At 36.0% G+C, this 20,645-nt stretch overlaps 1 protein-coding gene across 3 annotated transcripts in view; it reads left to right on the top strand.

The window, feature by feature from the left end:
* DPH6 (diphthamine biosynthesis 6) overlaps positions 1-20,645 on the top strand; it is a 181,932-nt gene that overhangs the window by 15,163 nt on the left and 146,124 nt on the right. For all 3 annotated transcript variants that reach the window (XM_059181106.1, XM_059181107.1, XM_059181108.1), the window contains exon 3: positions 2,358-2,551. In XM_059181106.1, coding sequence (XP_059037089.1) covers positions 2,358-2,551 — 194 coding nt within the window. The remainder of the gene's footprint in view (positions 1-2,357; positions 2,552-20,645) is intronic.

The following is a 20,645-nucleotide window of genomic DNA, read 5'->3' as shown; positions in this document are numbered from 1 at the left end:
CACCTGGGATCTCCCGGTCAGCTCAGGGTAGAATGAAAACCGCCTGCTTCCCTTTTTCGTGATCACTCCTTTCTCTTCCCAGAAGTGCTCCTTGTTAGTTAGATGAGTCCTGTGAATGTGCTTGGTTAACTATAAACCTTATCCTCCTTCTTGCTTGTCTGCAAGACGGGATTAACGTTTGACCTTCATCAATCCTTCTGTTGGCTATTGTTTTCTATCCAATAAAAGTGAGACTGTAGAGTTGCTCGGGGCAGCAGTCCTTTTCGACTGTTGTCCCCTGCTCCCAGTCTTTTGCAGCTGACTTGTTTGTGCCTTCCAAATAGAGTGATCTTAATCAAGATCTAGTTTCTGGACACTAGATCCTCAGGCAGCAGCTTTTGAAGAATGCAAATATATACATTTCTGTGGGACCACAAGAGTAAACTCTGCTGCCAGACCGGGAGATCTGGATGTGTCCCCTGGGCAACAGTTACAAAAAGCAGGGCTTCTGACAAGTGTATAAGCTTCTTTCTGGGAGATAGCAGTGACTGTGACAAGGCCATGTTGGGGTTCAAAGAAGACAGGGCTCATCTCCCTGCCTGTGGTCCCTGAGAGCACCTCTATAATTTCTCAATATGTGACTAACATGAAGCCTGTCCCTCAGGTTGAAGCTCCAGGACAAGTAGATGGGCCGTTTTCACAGGCAGACTTGAGATGAGTTCAGTCTGCTGTCTGTGCAGTGCTGTGGGTTTGGTAACCTGTGCAGAACTGTCTCTGGTTGTGGGGCCCAGAAACAGAAGCCCCTTTGGCTACCGGGTTGTGGTGATCAAGGGGTGTCCCTTGTGTGGACTGTGCTTGGTGGCCAGCTTTAGTCAGGCTGCAGGAGAGTGCTGAGGGTGAGCTGTTCATGGTTTTGGTGATGCAGGGGGAAGAGCGCTGGGTGTAGAGCATACTCATGGCTTTAGCAAGATGTGGGAGGAGCACTGGGGTAGGACATGCCCACAGCTTTGGCAACGCAGGAAAAGAGCACGGAGGTAGGGCTCACCTGTGGATTTACCAGGGCCAGGAAAGTGCCCTGAGGGTGGGGCATGCCCATAACTTAACCCACATAGGAGAAAAGTATTGGGAGCCAGACACCTGCACTTGCCACCAGTACTAGCAAGGTAAAGAGAGATGGAGAGTGGGAAAATGGTGCTCTCCATCCCCAAAGAAAGTCCTCATTTGTCTCTATCCCTTCAAAGTCACTTTAACATTAGATAAATCTTCATATAATCCAGTCGTTTCTCAAACTGCTGACTTTGTGCGGGGTCCTGGGAGGAGTGAGTCATTGCACAAGCTCCTCAAAATGAACATCTCAAATCCCTGCAGTCTCCCAGTCCTCCTGGGTGTATGCCTCACTGGTTTTCAAAGCCAGATGTTTTCAGGGTCTTGTCTTTCCTGTGCAGGTCCTACAGGGTTGAGGTGTCAGACTGCATAAACCTTTCACTCCTCAGAGAGAGGCTTCAGTATTGTAAGCTCCCTCCTTGTTGTAGATCACTGCTGGGTTTGGGGTGAGATCGAGTCTGCTTCTGCCACCTTGATGTGGCCCTTTTATCCCTTGTGAAGGGAGCTATTCAGCTAGAATTCACGGGGAATTATTCCATACATAACTATGGTTCTGATATGTCTGAGGAAGGAGGTGAGTTCAGGGTCTTTTCATGCAGCCGTCTTGGACTGCCTCATTATATATATATATATAATTTTACTTATTTATTTGATAGAGAGAGAGATCACAAGTAGGCAGAGAGGCAGGCAGAGAGAGAGGGAGGAAGCTGGCTCCCTGCTGAACAGAGATCCCAGTGCGGAGTTCGATCCCAAGGCCCTGAGATCATGACCTGAGCTGAAGGCAGAGGCTTTAACCCACTGAGCCACCCAGGTGCCCCCCCATAATTTATATATTTTTGTATGTCTTGTTGAAATACTGAATATAAAATATATCAAAAGCATGTGATTTATTTTTACATGTATTTGTCAAGGTTTTTTTCCTAAACTCTAGATGACTTTGTAAATAACCTTGAATGATTTGAGAAACATTTATGTAATAAAATCTTTAATCAAATAAACTAATTAAAATTTATTGGCTATATTATTCGCTTTAAACATTGTATGTAGTTTTAAAAATTTATATGTATTTGTAATTAGCAGTAGAGATGACTAGAGCTGATGTGAGGTGGATGTAGCTATGGACAAATGTGCAACTCTACCCCTTTATTTCACTTAGTAAATGCAGAGAGATAAATAGTGTAGTAAGTCTCCAAGCAGTAAAACTCAGATGGACTTTCAAATCTCTTTTCTTTTTCATTCTGTTTTACTGATTATTTCCATTTTCATTGTTGCAGCGGGGGCAGATGAACTGGATAGCTACATGTATCAGACAGTGGGTCATCATGCTATTGATTTGTATGCAGAAGCAATGGGTCTTCCTCTCTACCGCCGCACCATAAGAGGAAGGAGTGTGGATACAGGACGAGTGTATACTAAATGCGAAGGTGATGAGGTCGAAGATCTCTATGAGCTTTTGAAACTTGTTAAGGTATGCCCAGTGACCAAATACATTAACTGAATTACTTAGTGATAAATAACAACTGTTAGTGGCCCAACTGTTCTTTGAAAAGGTATTTTATCTTTTTGGATAGAAAAGAAAACTTATTATGCCTTTATATTAAATACTATTTAAAAACAAAACTTTTGTTATTGCTTGGCATTCAGGATTGTCAGATGATATTTAATTAAGTTTTCCTTAGGATTTTGTAGCTGGTCATCTTTTCATGATTTTTTTCTAGGCAAATACTTACTGAATGTGTACTATGTGTGTGGTATATAGTTCTAGACACTGGAGATGTGTCTAGAACAATGAACAGATCAGACAAAGCCCTGTTCTGCAGTAGCTTACTTTCCAGTGGAAGCAGATGGACAATAGACAGACAAGCAAATCATACACTTGGTGTATTATGGAGAAGAATGATAAGAAGTAATGACAAGGGGTGGTCAAGCAAGACCTTTCTGGTATGGTGAAATTTAAATAGACCTAATGAAAGCAAGAGACTGAGCCTTGCTTTAAATCTAGTAAGAGAGTTATGAATTAAATACTTATGTCCTGGGGCACCTGGGTGGCTCAGTTGGTTAAGTGCCTACCTTCAGCTCAGGTCATGATCCTGGAGTCCCAGGATCAAGCCCCATATCAGGCTCCCTGCTCAGTGGTGGGTCTGCATCTCCCACTGCTCCTCATCTGCTCATCCTTTCACTCTCCCCCTCTTGCTCAAGTAAATAAAACTCTTGAAAGAAACTAAATAAATAAATAAATACTTAAGCCCCAGTACATAGAGTTTAGCAACCATTAAGCATTGATTGTTCATTTTTTCAAACAGAAAATTTAGGAGAGAAAACCTGGGACTCATATATCTAATATATACTATATTCATTATATGTTAATTCATGGAGATTATTTTATATTAAGCCATTATCTTTTCATTCATATTGATAGTTAACTATTTGACTACATTTTGTATTCTTAATATGAAGTGTTTTTCAGTAAGCTGTAGTTAGTTCATACAGGGCATATTTAATGAAATAGGGACTATTTCAGCTGATGTTTCCTGCTTGTCTTAGCATATTTTCACAAAAGAAAGGAAGATTTCTGTCCTTTCTACCAAGAGGCATTGCATTTTATTTTTCTCATTTTTCATAGAAGCTCAGCTTTTCAGAAGTTATATTATGAACTAATGTCATGAAAATTTGCTGGTGTCAAATAGCTACTTCCATGTTATACTTAAAATTTGATACTGATCAAAGCTTAATACCAATTAAGGATTTTAATTAAGAAAAGTATATGAAGCACTTAAATTCTTTGAAAGTTTGCTTAATTAAAATATATCTCATTTTGTATGTCAGAACATTTTCATTTTTATTTACCCTTTAAAAAAAAACTAACAGGGAAAATTTTTGGAATAATGCCATAATTTACTGTTTAGTTGTAGATAGTATAAGAAATATATATTTTTCAAAGGAAATTACAGGGAGCTCCTTTCTTTCCTGTGGGAAGATACATATTAATAACAACTATTTTGCTTATCAAACAAGGGAGAAAGGCATAAAAATTTCCACTTAAATGGTGTTCTCTATATAAATAAGATCTTGACACTGTTCACTTTAAGGTGTGAAATACTGAGGTACAAAGTCTACATTTTTAAAATTTCTTTTTCAGGGTACAAAGAAATTGGGTAATAAGTTCTTAGCATAAACCAGTATTACAAAATGGTGGGATTCACATGAGAAGTAATTGGATTGCTTAAAAATCACTGATAACTGATAACTTTAGAGAAGCTATGTGATAATAACAGCCTTCCAAGAAAGGGAAAGATAATAAATTACTAATCAATTTAATTAAAAATGGGCAGATTAGTAGTAATTAAGAAGAAATTTCCCTTTTGATCCATGCTGTCTTTGGAGAAATGGATGCTTTCCCATTATCTTTATAGTAACCGTCAGTTATGACATAAATTGATGCTAATGTTAAATCTTGACAACTGCTTTGGAAGTTCGTACATGATAATTATAACTATAGTTGAAAGAGATGTTATCAAGTTGTCGGGGACTAAATAGTTCCTTCTTTTTCTGTATAGAAATGTTAGTTTTACTATAGGATATTTTAAGGATATAAATATTGGAAATATATTGCTTTTATAGAAGATATTGTATAACCAGACTTTTATAGTTTAATCCATTTATGAAGCACTCATATAAGGATTCCAATAGAGGTCTTACATATTCTAACGAATAATTGAGTAATTGTGGAAAAAAATGAATCTAGAAAAGCTATAACTCTTCAAGTTAGTGTTTACTCATTCTAAGAAAAAGATGAAATTGCATTTTTAAATCTTTGAATATTAATGAGCATTGGAAACATTTAGATTCATTTTCATTATAAACATTTCTTTGTAACAGGTTGCAGTTTTGTGACTTTTATATGTAAGTCAATCTTTTGTTCTTATATCTCTTTTTTCCACAAAATACTAGAGCTAATTTTTGAATAGGAGATGTTTCTTTTTGCAAAGTATGTAATTGACTAATTGCTGAAAAAAAGTCACAATGACTTGGAAGAATTTGGAGTTAAGTTTCCTAACTGTTTTGTAGAAGTATTGAAAACTACTAGAAATATAATAAGCCTTTGTATCTCATGGATGACCAGGTGATTATAACAAGTAGATACAAATGTATATTTCAAGGTTACAAGATAACGTGGTTTTCATAGGCTAAGCTTTTTTTTCTTTAGAATTTATTTAATATTAAAATTTCTCCATGGTTTTCATCTGGATTAATTTGGCATATAGATAACTTGAATTTTTTCCTGGTAATTTTCAAATTCTTTGTGTTTTCTTTTTAAGTCATAGAAGAAATGTAATTGTTACTGAAGGATACATTTAAATACCATATCCCGCTGGAGAATATATTTAAGGATTAACATAATCATTCTTTCTCCAGTGTTTTGGAGGCCCTTCTTACTGCTTCTGATATTATTCCCTCTCTTCAGAGTCCATCTTTAAGAAACTTCCATTGAGAAGGTAGTTTGAAATCCTTACATTTTGATAGCGTTTCTTTTCTGCCCTCACATTTGATGGATACTTTGGTTAAACTTAAAATTTTAGATTGAAAAATAATTTTTCCTTAAACCATTGAAGATACTGCTTCATGGTCTGCTAGCATTTTGCTGATGAGAGTTTTGCGGCTATGATTTTTGTTCTTTTTAGCTGAGTCTTTTTCCTCCCTGTTAACTTTTATGATTGTGCCTTTATGGTTGGTGTACAGAAATATCACAACAATGCATTGGATATTGAGCGTTGTTTCTCCAGTATCCCTTCTGAAGCTTCCTATTGAGTGGCAGCATGTCCCTGTCTTCTTCCCCATAATGACCATTCAGAGTTGGTATTAATCCAGGGGAAGCCAGTCACAATATGGCATTCTCCTGACTTATAGAGATTAGATTGGTGATGGCTTTGTTAACTTATGTGTACCAAATAGAATGAAGCCTAGGATGGTGAATTGTTGGCAGAAGATAAACACTTTCCCCAGTATAGAAGAATGTGTGGGTATAAGACCTTGAACTGCTATGGCTTTTTGTTTTTGGATGGATAAAAACCTGATGTCAAATCTGACACAAAAAATAGCAGAGCCAATAGGATTGCAGTTTGAAGATGGCTCTGTGAAATCCTCTTCTTTTATTTGTTTGATAATTTGCCCTCCTGATTCTCCCTGTTCTCTTTTTCTGGTATTCTCACTGATCAGATATTAGACATCCTAGATTGAATCTTCATGTCTTTAATCTTTTCTCACATTATTTCCTACACTTATGTTGTTTTGTTGTACATTATATAAGATTATTTTTAAAATTCCCTATTTTCTTAGCAGGCATATTTTTGGTATTCAGTAACTTTACTTGTTTATTGATTATTTCATTTTTATAATAGCTAGTTTCTCTTTCTGTAGATGTAATATCCTTATATCCCTCTTAAAATACAAATTAATTTTAAACACTGTCTTTTGCTTCCTAAAATATTAATGTTTTCTTTAGGGTTCTTTTCTCTTATTTTTTCTCTTTCATGTCGTAGTCTTTTCTCAACTGTTTTGGTTACTTATTCATATCTAGTATCTAAAAATAAGGCAAGAGCAAAGATGACTGAACATTTTTGATTTTAGAGTTTTTCAGCCCCACATCTCACACTTGTTATGTTTGGAGTTCAGGATAATCCAGCCTAGTTTGTTTTCTTCCTTGGCTTTCTTCTCTTCAATGCAAATAGTGGGTTACAGCTTCTTATGCTGATTTATCAGTCATTGTTTCTTCTTGATCAGCTGACTCAAGAAATTTATGGAAATCCTTTTGCCATTGATGTCTACCCCTGCCTGCCCCACATTCTCTTTGTTTTCTAGAGGTTATACCTTTGCTTTCATTTTAATCAACTCTCTTCATCCAGAAATCTCTGTTAATTTCTTTCTAATGGAATGCACTTAATATTCTTCCCAAAGTCGAATATTCACTTTCAGTCTTCCTCTTCTAATCCTTGCTACTTTTTTCCTCTCATATTCTTTTTCTTTTCTGATTTACTGTTTTATTTATTTATCCAGTGCCCTATATATAAGCCCTTTTGCTTTTATAATTTCTTTTTTTTTAAATTTTTTATTTTTTATAAACATATATTTTTATCCCCAGGGGTACAGGTCTGTGAATCACCAGGTTTACACACTTCACAGCACTCACCAAAGCACATACCCTCCCCAATGTCCATAATCCCACCCCCTTCTCCCAACCTCCCTCCCTCATATTCTTTTTCTCATTAGGCATTTTATCTTGCTATCTATGTTCTTAAATTGCTTAATTGACACTTTCATTGTAATTTGAATACAAAAATAAATGAGTAGTTGTCTTTTAAAATTTTTTCATTTTTTTTTTTTAAGATTTTATTTATTCATTTGAGACAGAGATATGGAGAGATAGAACATGAGCAGGGGGAGGGGCAAAAGAAGAGAGAGCAGCAGCAGACTCCCAGCTGAGCAGGGAGCTGGATACCGGCTTGATCCCAGGACCTGGAGATCATGACCTGAGCCAAAAGCAGATGCCCAACCATCTGAGTCACTGAGGTGCCCCTGTCTTTGTTTTTTTAAATAAAAAGTTTGCTGTTGATAGAAAGGTTTATAAACTGACTGATTTTTAAAAACTAGATTTTAACTTAATATTTTTAAAAACATCGTGGTTGCCACTTTACTCTTTGTATTGGTTAGATTTATTTTGATTACAGGAAGTAGAAAGTCATATTCAAGCAGTTTTAAAGAAAAAGAGAATTTTACTTATTTACTTTTTGAGTATTATTTGTTTTCTTCCATGTTAATTTTAAAAATTTTAATTCCAGTGTAGTTAACATACAGTGCTTTATTAGTTTCAGGTGTACAATATAGTGATATAGCAATTCTGTCACTACCCAGTGCTCTCATGATGAATATACTCTTAATCCCCTTCATCTATTTCACCCTTCCCCCACAGTCACCTCCCCTGTGGTAACCACAGGGGAACTTGCTCTCTGTAGTTAAGAGTCTCCTTCTTGGTTTGTCTCTTTTGTGCTTTATTCATTTGTTTTGTTTCTTAAATTCCAGATGTGAGTGAAATCATATGGTATTTGTCTTTCTCTGACTGATTTACTTCACTTAGCATTATATTCTCTAGATCCATCCATGTTATTGCAAATGGCAAGACTTTATTCTTTTTTATGGCTGAATAATATTCCATGGACTATATATACCACCTTTGCTTTATCCATTCATCTATCAGTGGACACTTGAGCTGCTTCCATAATTTCACTATTGTTAGTAATGCTGCAGTAAACATAGGGGTGCATATATCTTTTCAAATTAGTGTTTTTATATTCTTTGGGTAAATATCCAGTTGTGAAATTATTGGATCATATGGTAGTTCTATTTATAACTTTTTCAGGAACCTCCATACTGTTTTTCACTGGTGGCTGTACCAGTTTGCATTCCCACCAACAGTGCACAGATGTTCCTTTAAGAAAAGGAGAAATTTATTGACAATAACCTAAAGATAAATTTGGCTTCAGGAAAACTAGATACAGACAACAGAGAATAAAATCAAAGTCTTTTTTCCCCATTTCCATTTCTTTACTTTATTTTCTGTTGATTCCATTCTGATTAGACCTTTATAGTTATAAGAAGGCTCCCGGTTACATTCTTGCTGGTTCAAATCTAGAAGGAGAGACCCTTGCATCTCTACCTGTCTGATCCTGTCATTCCCACACAAATTTCTGGGTTCAAGTTATGAACTGATTATGTTTCCAGGAGATTGCTTTTCATGTCTGAATCTTTGCCTGTGCTTTTCTATACTCTTATCTCTGTTCTGAAGAACCTCTTCTCACCTCATACCTTTCTGTGAGATTGGCTCTAATTTATCTATTTCCTGTCTTTTACTTGTCCGCTTTCCATACCTGTACTCTTTCTCAGGACATTGGTAGGATTGCTTATTTGCTTTTGTTTTTACACTTGGAATAGGCATCATAATGAAACTTTGCAAAATAAGATATCCTATCAGATTTGGCAGCGTAACCACTAAGTGTACCAGGAATAATTTCCAGCTGCAGAATATTCTATAAAAATGCCAAGCAGACACTTTTTCAAATTGTTTTTGGTATCTGCATGTTAGAAAACATGCTTATTATGGTGGAAAATTGCTCTGCGGATTTCTTTCTGCTTTGGATCTTGGTGAAAAAAGCCTTATATGGTTGGGTGGCTTAAAGCAAATCCAAAGGGTTTAGGGTGTGAGAAACTTATAAGAGGGCCTTAAGATTTTCAGGGAGGACCCAAACATACTGCTAATTAAACAGGCACATAGCCCTATACAGATTGCTCCTGGCTCTTCAGCATTGCACAGCTTGCCTCAAGCCCTGTCAGTTCCCAAGATTTTGTACATTAAACCTTGTCCCTTGGCACAAGAAATGTTTTGTTAGTATCAATTCTGGACCCCAAACAGAAGAGTTGCAATTAGCACAGACAAGTGTCATTTTGACTCCCAGGTGTGATTTTATTGAGGCTGTGTTTTGCCGGCCCTTCAGACAATAAAGTCAAGCATACATAGAAAGCTCATGATGGATGATCTGTCTGGAAATAAAATACTGGCTTATGCTTGTCAGTTATTATAGTTTGTAAACTTATCACAGATCTAGAGTCTTCATCTGTAGACTCCCCCTAACGTCTAGAAAATGTGACTCCCTCATTGTAGCAAAATAATTATTCTTTCTCCTCAACCTTGAACTTTCTCTACTTGGTATCACTGATAGTGTGTGTGTATTAAACATGCACATGTATACTCTTTATTTTTTGCCTGATTCAGTGCCTCTCTATAAATTCACTAGTTGACTTTTATGTCCCTGTATTCTTCTGTGAACTATAATTTCTATCTTAACATATACTCTATATATTTTAAAGTATGTTGGGTATATTTGACTTATCTTTTAAGACTCTGTTGTTTGTGTCCTATTGACTTTTTGTCTTTTTTCCTGACTATTTTACTTTATTTGATTAGAAACTTTCTGTAGTTGTCCAGTTTGGAGTTGTGTTGTGTAAGACACTAGATGCTTGTTTCTGCCTTATAGTCTTTTACTTCATCTCTGGATCTGTAGTTTACCTTGTCTTTGTCATATTCTCTATTAAATTACTGAGAACGTATTATCAAAACTTACAAATACAAGGGCGCCTGGGGGGCTCCGTGGGTTAAGCCTCTGCCTTCCGCTCAAGTCATGATCCCAGGGTCCTGTGATCGAGCCTCACATCAGGCGCTCTGCTTGGCAGGGAGCCTGCTTCCTCCTCTCTCTCTGCCTACTTGTGATCTCTCTCTGTGTCAAATAAACAAATAAAATCTTAAAAAAAAACAAATTTACAAATATGAATTACTTTATTCATGGGGTGCAGGGGTGGCTCAGTCAGTTAAGTGTCTGCCTTCGGCTCAGGTCATGATCCTAGGATCCTGGGATCCAGCCCCACATCCAGCTCCCTGCTCAGCGGGAAGCCTGCTTCTCCCTCTCCCTCTGCCACTGCTGCTTATCTGCTTTTTTTCTCTCTGTCTTTCTCTATCTGACAAATAAAATAGTTTTTAGAAATAATAAATTACTTTATTCATTTATTGTTATCCTTAATATTTTTTTTTGTAGCACAGGACTTTATTGGTAGTCACACAACAATATGTTAGATCTTAAACTGATATTTTTACATCTACTTTCCTTTTTTTTTTTTTAAAGAGATGGAGCATACACACACACAACCATGGGTAGGGAACGCAGAGGGAAAGAGAGAATCCCATGTGGGGCTCAATCTCATGACCCTGAGATCATGACCTGAACTGAAATCAAGAGTCAGATGCTTGACCAACTGAGCCACCCAGGAGCCCCATGACTTTCCCTTTTAAATTGGGAACATCTTCATTCAGCAGATTTGTAGTTCTTAAATCATACAGTAACCATAAAAAGCAAAGATAAAATCAACAAATATTCAGAGTTTTAAAAATGAGTATTATTGGTAAGAGATAATTCAATAGAGGCCTTTTCTGTGACATGCTTATGTGAGAAAAAATTGAGTGAATTAAAAAGGTGTATTAATTGACCTTGACTTTTCCTTTTTTTTTTTTTTTTAAAGATTTAATTTATTTATTTGACAGACAGAGATAACAAGTAGGTAGAAAGGCAGGCAGAGAGAGAGGAAGGGAAGCAGGCTCCTTGATGAGCAGAGAGCCTGATGCGGGGCTCGATCCCAGGACCCTGGGATCATGACCTGAGCCGAAGGCAAAGGCTCTAACCCACTGAGCCACCCAGGTGCCCCTTGACTTTTTCTTTTAACTTTAACTTGATACTACTACAATTTATAGACCCTTTTATGTCTTTTATTCTGCAAACATTAATTGGATGCTTATAATGTACCAGTAATGTAGAGTGATGTATGAGACAGTCTCAGCCTTCACAGAGCTTGAGGAGATAAGACCTGTACATGAAACTACTACAAGGTAGAGTTGCCATTGGAGAATGCAATTTAAAAGGCTGTGAGGATTCTTTTTTTTTTTTTTTTTGAAAGATTTTACCCATTTATTTGATAGACAGAGATCGCAAGTAGGCAGAGAGGCAGACAGAGAGAGAGACAGGAGGAAGCAGGCTCCCTGCTGAGCAGAGAGCCCGATGTGGGGCTCGATCCCAGAACCCTGGGATCATGGCCCAAGCCAAAGACAGAGGCTTTATCCCACTGAGCTACCCAGGTGCCCCGGCTGTGAGGATTCTGAGGAGAAAAAAATCTTATGTTGGGGCATTTAGAGGGCCTTATGGGGGAAAGTACATTTGATATCCTTGACAGTTGTTTGGATTTTGACAAAGGCAGCATGGGTGAATGCCTAAAAGAATGTTGCAAATTAGGGGCAGAGCTTAGCCAAAGTCATGGAAGCAGAAAATCACGAGATATATTAGGGAAATAGCAAGAAGTTCAGTGTGGCTAGAGATCAGAGTTTAAGGGGTAGTAGAAAACCAGTCTGCAAAGGTTGATTGAAGCAAAAAAATAGTGTCTTAAATTTTAGGCCAAGTATTATTTAGGCAATAGAAAGCCCCTAAGGTGGTATTTTCCAAACTCAGTTTAATGTGTCACACCATTTTTCCCTTTAAATGAAAGAGACCAGAATAAAATAGAAAGTATCAAAGTGCATTGTACATAGTAAGGTTAATTATATTTTGTGAAATGTGCATTCATGTGTGTGTATGCATGTACATTAGGTATATTCTAGTCTGTTAAACAAATTGTTAAGGTTAAACAAATTTGAAAGCCACTATCCTGAAGGATATTCCAAAAGGAATGACAGAATTGTACAGTTGAAGGGAACTTGTCATTAAGTTGAACCACTATAATGATGTAAGAAATGGATTGATGAAGTGGAATTCTGGAGATGAGGGGTTCAGATTGAAAATTGAGATATGAGGCTAGCTGAAAGGTTCTGAGGACTTGAACTAGAGAAGTTGCAGTGGGAAAGAGAGAGGACATCGCAGAGGTGAATTGAGAGGGCTTGATGGTGGCTTAAATAAAAAGATGGTATTTATATAAAAAGTGACAGGGAGTCTATATAAAACACTTAGTAAACTAATAGTTCCATGGCTAATTCATTCAGATTTCACTGGGCAGTGTTGATAATCTGAGTGAATTACAATAGCTGTATATTACAAATATTGTGTTACTAAATTTTATAGTGCCCTATCTTTGTCATCTTTTTAAGCTGGTATAGGATGATGTAGAAGATGCTTCATATCAAGCTGGGTTCATTTAATCAAGATTAATTCTTAATAAATGTTAGTCATACAACAGGTGTTGGCAAGGACGTGGAGATAAAAAGAACCCTCTGCCCTGTTGGTGGGAATGCAAGCTGGTATCCCCACTCTGGAAAACAATGTAGAGGTTCCTCAAAAAATTAAAAATAGAACTACCGTATGTATGATCCAGCAATTGCACTTCTGGATATTTAGCCAAAGAATACAAAAACACGAACTCAAAAAATACATGTACCACTACATTTATAGCAGCATTGTTTACAATAGCTAAGTTATAGAAGCAACCCAAGTCTTCATTGATTGATGAATGGATAAAGAAGAGGTGATGTAGCTATACACAAACACAAACACATACAAATATTATTCAGCCATGAAAAAAAAAATGACATCCTGCCATTTGTAAAAACACGGATAGAGCTAGAGAGTGTAATGCTAAGCAAAATCGGAGAAAGACAAATACCATATGATTTCACTTATAGGTAGAATTTAAGAAACAAAACAAAGGAACAAAGGGAAAAAGAGAGAGAGCGAAACCAAGAAGGAGACTCTTAACTATAGAGAACAAATTGATGGTTACTAGAGGGAGGGGATAAGGGGTGGGGAGATGGATGAGATAGTTGATGGAGAATGAGGAATGTGCTTGTTGTGATGAGCACCCAGTGATTAAAATAAAAAAACTTAAATAAGTAAATATTGGTCTGATGGTCCTTTTAATTGAACATTTAATTTTTTTCATGTTGTTATATGTAGTACATATCAACTAAAATATGTTATCCTTATTTCTCAACTCGAAATAAAATCACCTAGTGTGAATTCACAGAAGGAAGCAAAATGTATGGTATTAATGAGTTTAACATAACAATGCATTTAGGTGAGATTTAAGTTATCATAGTAATTGCATTGAAAAGTTTACTTATTTTTACCAGTAAATTACCGGTAATTACTGGTAAGCCAATAAATTACTGGTATTTACAAGCAAAATATAGTCTTTTTAGTTTTATGATATAATTGACATATAGTATTATATAAATTCAAGGTATACAGTGCTTTGACTGATATATTTATAAATTGCAAAATGATTATCACCCTAGCATTAGCTAATACCCCCATTCCATCACTTAATTACCATTTCTTTTTTGTAGTGAGAACATTGAAGATCTATGTTTTTAGCAACTTTCAAGTATATAATACACTATTATTAATTATAACCACTATGCTGTACATTAGATCCCCAGAACTTGTTAATCTTATAACTGGAAATTTGTACCCTTTGATCAACATCTTCCCATTGACCCCACTCCCCAGCCCTTGGTGACCACCACTCTACTCTGTTTCTCTGGGTTTGGAATTTTTTTGTTTCCACATGTGTCTTTGGCTGACTTTTTTCACTTAGTATAATGAGATATATACATACCACATGTTCTTTAGCATTTATCTGTTGATTAAGGTTAGGTTGTTAACATATCTTGGCTGTTGGGAATAGTGAAGCAATGAACAATGGAGGTACAGATTATTTCTTTGAGATCCTGTTTTCATTTCCTTTGATATATACCCGGAAGTGGGCTTGCTGGTCATATGGTTTCAGTTTTTTTCCAAAACCTCCATACTGTTTTTCCATAGCAACTGTACCAATTTACATTCCTACCAACAGTGCCCAAGTATTCCCTTTTCTCCATACCCTCACCAGCACTTGCTATCTGTTGTCTTTTTGATGATAGCCATTATAACAGATATGACGTGATATCTCATTGTGGTTTTGATTTGCATATCTCTGATGATTAATGATGTTGAGCACCTTTTTGTATACCTGCTGGCCATTTGGATGCCTTATTTGAAAAGATACTTATTCTATTCCACTGCCCATTTATTTGTGGGGGTTTTTGTAGTTTTTTTACTGTTTTGTTTTGTTTGCCAGTGAATTGTATGCATTTTTTATGTATTTTAAGTATTAACCTTTTATTAGATATATAATTTGCAAGTGTCTTATTCTATAGGTTGTCTTTTCATTTTGTTGATTGCTTTTCTAGCTCTGCAGAAGTTTTTTTAGTTTGATTTAGTTGCACTTATTTACAAAATATAAAGTCTTAATAGGTTCTATAGGCTTTTGGGCATCATGTCAGATTGAACCTGGATTCAGGTCTGTAAATTAATTGACCCCTTATATTCCACTTATGGTTTTCCTCTCACTCTATAATTTATCCTTCAAACTCCTGCCAGATTAGTCTTACTAAAAAGCATAGATGAAGTCACATTCCTCTCTTCATCAAAAATCTTCATTGCTTACCATTGATCTGTGAGGTGCTCTGTAGTACGGCTTCCACTTATGTTTCATCTTTTCCCAGTATTCCCCTACATAGTACCTACTTTCCATCTATACTAGACTATGTCAGAATTCATCCCGCCTGCCCCCCACCGCCACAGTCCATGTCTTTCTTGCATAGTGCTGTGTTATAGTCAGCAATAACCTTTCCTCTCCAGTTGCTTCTTTCACATGGCATCTCCTTTTGATATTTTCCTTCAAATGCCCCTACTGCATGTAATAACTTCCTCTCTGGAACCTTCATATAACATTGTATTTCTCTTATAGTACTTAATCTGTCTTGATATACAGAGCTACTAGGTTTTGTTTTGTTTTGTTTTTTATCTTGTGGGTTTTGTTTAAAGATCTTAAGTACCTTGAGGAGCAGGGATTATATTTCACTTTTTATTTTTTATGGTACTTTATACAACTGTTGAACTATACAGGCATTGTGTTTAACTGTACTCCTCTGGAATTCATTTATTGCATCTGTAAACTATGGATATATCTTTTTTTTTTTAAATTTATCTGTTTTGAGAATAAGGTGAAAATATACAAGAGTCTCTTTAGGTTTCTAGGAAGAAAGATGCTGTATAAATTAATTTTGTTGTTGTTGTTGTTATTTTTGTACCCTGTCAATTTCATGTTAGTGCCAGGTAGTCTTTCTTCTTTATTCCTTTGCTTCCAAAATAATCCAGTGAAGTTAAATAAAGTCAGGTTTGCTTGTTTTTAGTTTTTTTTTTTTTCCATTACATATAAAGTTCCATTAGTGCATTAATACTTAATTAAAATTAAGTAGTAGCTGCAAGTTAGCATTGAGATGAGTGTAATTCCTCTCAACTTTATTAGTAAGTTAATACAGAGAAGAAAAAGAATGGTAATTGTTCAAGTAGTGAAAGAGTTTTTAATGTGGGCAAATTTTTATTTAATATTAGATTGAATTTATCTTTCTACATTTGTTGCCTTTAATTTTTGGCCCCCTTGAGTCTTTTTCAGACTTATACATTCAGATAATTGAACCTTCTGAGGACATATGGAATTGATGTTTTTTATCTAGTTACCAAGGTGAATAAACTGATGTATGGGTTGTTTCAAAAGAAGATAAGGAATTGAACCAGAAGATGACAAAGGTTTTTACTTATAGATGCTTTCTTTCCATCAAAACTTATTTTGGCATGTTCTTTTAAAATTCTGTGCTTATCTTTAAAATCTAAGCAGTGTATTTTCTATTAACTCATTTGTAAAAAGCCTCAAGCAAGAACTTCCATTTGAAAGTTACATGAACTGACTTTAGAGAAATTAAACTTCTGAAAGAGAATATGAGAAATTAAGAGATGTCCAGTGGCAATAGAAAAGGGCCATTGTGTGCAATCCTGTATGTGAAAGCTCTTACCTCTCAATGCCAGGGGAATTATATCACAGTTATTCCTAACATCTACAGTACTGGGTCATATGGTTATTTCGTATACTTACACACATTGGGTGTTCAACGAGCAGTTGTTAAATTAAACTTGGTAAACAAAGCTAAGCCCATCTAACCCTGACAAAATCCAGCTAATATTTTTCCTTATAGATTTCTGCAAAAATATGTTGAGAATCAGAAAGACAGAAATTATTTATCAGACATTTGTTAACCTTTCTCATACAGGTTTCTTTGCTCTCTACTATAGGATTGGTTCCAGGGCCATTGAAATGACCCAAGGTCTATTTTAAGACCAGTTTCCTTATGAATTCTTTCCTACATAGTAATTTCACTGGAAGGTGAAATTACATAGTAATCTATGTAGTAGATATATATAGTATATATATCTATATATAGATATATATAGTAATCTATATAGTAATCTAATCCTACATAGTAATCTCCCTGGAAGTGAGGGAAAGTAGGGAGAATCATTGTCACTTGATAAATAATTCACAGTCTCCCTTTTCAGTTTTTCACAAATCATATTTTTTAGTAATTTTTACTGATCTCATAGTCATTTGGTGACTTTTTTAACCCTCACCAAAGTTCTACTGACTTTGAGTGTTCATATAACCTAGTTTTGGTCATAGAAAACTAATAAAAAGCAGTCTAATGGAATTCAGTGCAAGATAATGTAATATTATAAGACAAGGAGAGAGGTGTTTTTGAACTCTGAAGTTTTGTGTAAATTTTTTTGTATATATAAATTTTTCTGGGCAGAGGTCCAGATTTTTATTATAGTCTCACATTGGTCTCTTCTCTTCAAAAGTCTGGTAACTACTGTTTTAACCATAAATTTCAGAAAGCCTTGTAGCCCAGGGGTATTTATGATTTCTCAACTCAGGAATCAGTTATCCTTTGAGCCTGGTGCTCAAATGTGTCGGTAGGTGCTGTGAGGTCAGAGGGGCCATCTAGGTCTTACAAGGGGTGAGGAAGACAGTAGAATGGAGGTAGCACCAGAGAGCAGATGAGGATGACATGCATCTCTTAAGAAGATTTCAAAGGAAATGGAGTGCAAAGTGGTATCTTAAAATTTCAGGTAGGAAGTGATGGGGACCAGAGAAGGAACCCTAGACTTGGGGACCTGTACATGGTTTGGCTGGCTCATAATAGACCCTTGGGTTTTTGTGTTGAAGGAGAATAGAGATGCAAAAGGCGATTTCCTGAAATATAGCTTTCATTTTTTGAATTTCTGTTGTGTTTAATGACTTTTGAGGGAAGTTATTACATTATGCCTTCTTTTATATAATTATTTGCATATATAGTATATCTTCATTGTTAGCTTAAACCTCTTAAAGGCAAGAACTTTGTGTTTTTTGGTTTTGGATACTCTGCAGTGCTCACCATGAGGCCTAGTCCATATGAGATGCTCAAAATTTTTGTGGTATATTTGCTCTAAGGATGCTATTGAGGATTTTTATCATATCTTTTTTTTTTTTTTAAGATTTTATTTATTTGTCAGAGAGAGGGAGAGAGAGCGAGCACAGGCAGACAGAATGGCAGGCAGAGGCAGAGGGAGAAGCAGGCTCCCTGCCGAGCAAGAAGCCCAATGTGGGACTCCATCCCAGGATGCTGGGATCATGACCTGAGCCGAAGGCAGCTGCTTAACCAACTGAGCCACCCAGGCGTCCCCTATCTTTTTTTTTTTTTTTTTTTAAGATTGATTTATTTATTTGAGAGAGTGTGTACACACATGTGCATAGGGGCAGGGGACTGAGAGAAGGAATCTCAAGCAGATTCCCCACTGAGCATGGAGCACAACACAGGGTTCGATCTCAGACTCTGAGATCAGGACTTGAGCAGAAATCAAGAGTTGGACACTAACAGACAAAACTACTCAGGTATTTTTACCCAGATTTTTATCATATCACACTTTCAAATTTATGACACTTCAGGGGTGGAATTTCTTGTGTGACTTGGTCTTAAATATTTTGTCTTACTATAACTGTTGGACAGTTTTAATGTGTGAAAACTAAATCATGCAGCTCATTCTAGTTTTCTTTTTATATTAATTGTTAGAAGCCCAGAGACATGTGATTTTTTTTTAGTTATTTCTGCATTATAACTTAATTGTTGTTGTTTGTGCAGCACTATCTGCCAGACACTGTTATACATTTTATACATTATATTCTAATTTATCTTTATCAACTCTGGTTTATTTTCTCTGTTTTGTGACCAGTAAACTAAAATACAGAGTGGTTAAGTAAATTGTCCAAGATTACACAGCTAGAAAGTAGTAGAATATGTATTTTTAATCACTGTATTTTGCCTCCTAGCACTATGACATGTTATCATGCAGATATTATCATAAAATAGTGCATATATAGTGCATATTTATAAACCAGTCAGGCATGTGTGAATTAATAGTGAGACAGAGGGGTGGACATGTGGTTAGATAAGGAGGAGTGATGTTACTGAGTCAAGGATCAAAGTAATTTCTCTGTGCTTGATCTCATCTCATTTCAGAACTCTCAGAATTCTTTTAAATTGTTGCTACTCAAAGTGTGGTCTAGGGGCTGGTACTAATCCATGAAATAATTGTTATTGGTACAAGGTCAGCTATTTATAGAAATGGAAAATTGGCATTTGGAAACTTTTGTAGTTATTTGAGTGTAATTTTATGTCTATTGAGTCTAATAACAAAAAAATGGCTTTATATTTTATATCTTTTTAAATTTTCTTTTTTTTTTTTGTAATTCATTTCAATTGTATTTTATAGACATTTTTGCCTTCAAAGTTTTGGAAATTAAAATTAAAAAACCTTGTCTTTAACACAGCTTGAGAAGCACTGTTCTAGGTAACAGCTATTTTAATCTATGGTTTGTTTGAAAAAGAAAAGACATGATCTATAGCTTGAAATTACATTCTAATTTAAACCTGTTTCTGAAGATGAAGTAGGAATTAGTATATTTGGCTACTTTGTCAGTTCCTTGGTTCTGTGAGAAGGCCCTAATTGAGCTCACCTGGGGGGGGAGAGGGCATTTTTCATTTTTTTCTTATGCTTAGTACTTTATTTCAAGAACGACACTTTTTAAAAAATAGATTTTATTTATTTATTTGACAGACAGATCACAAGTAGAGAGACAGGCAGAGGGGAGGGGGAAGCAGACTCCCTGCTGAGCAGAGAACCGGATTCAGGGCTCCATCCCAGGAACCTGAGATCATGACCTGAGCTGAAGGCAGAGGCTTAACCCACTGAGCTATCCAGGCACCCCAAGAATGACATATTTTAATTAAATCCTTGATCCAGGGTAATAGCTTGAGGAACCTGTCCATCATCTATAGTTACAGTCTGTTTCCATGACTTACCAAAATGGCTAATAATAGGGGTGCCTAGGTGGCTTAGTGGGTTAAGGCCTCTGCCTTCAGCTAAGGTCATGATCCCAGGGTCCTGGGATTGAGGCCCGCATGGGGCTCTCTGCTCAGCAGGGAGCCTGCTTCCTCTGCTTTTCTCTCTGCCTGCCTCTCTGCCTACTTGTGATCTCTGTCTGTCAAATGAATAAATAAAAATCTTTAAAAAAAAACAGCTAATAAGATAATTTGCATTTTTTGTATGTGCAAACTGTTCCCTGGAATAACAGAAAATTTAAGAAAAAGAGATAACAACAGAACAGTACTATTAGTTCCAGATTAATAGACTAATATAATAGATTTTCCACTTATAGAAAATAAAGGGAGCTTCAATGAGATAATATTTACACCAGGTCAGTTTTGAATTTTTCTTTTTTTGGGGGGGTAGGTTGGGATGTCTCCTTCTATAATATGATATGTGGTAAAAGAGTCTCATATGAAGTTACCCACCTTAAAAGGGTCTTTGAATGTCTATATAATTACCATCTACCTCTTTAGATAATCTCTTTTTGGGGATCCTCTAATATAGCATTTGAAAAGAATTTCAATTTTTTTTTTTTTTTTAAATTTTTAAAAGCTGGCCTCCAAATAGAGAAATGGGCCAAGGATATGAACAGGCAGTTCATAGAGAAAGAAATCCAAATAGCCAAAAAATGTGCAACCT

This window comes from Mustela lutreola, chromosome 7, assembly GCF_030435805.1.
Source record: "Mustela lutreola isolate mMusLut2 chromosome 7, mMusLut2.pri, whole genome shotgun sequence".
In the NCBI taxonomy this organism is placed as follows: domain Eukaryota; kingdom Metazoa; phylum Chordata; class Mammalia; order Carnivora; family Mustelidae; genus Mustela; species Mustela lutreola.
Note: the sequence above shows the minus strand (reverse complement) of the source record. Positions and strands in the feature narration are given on the sequence as shown.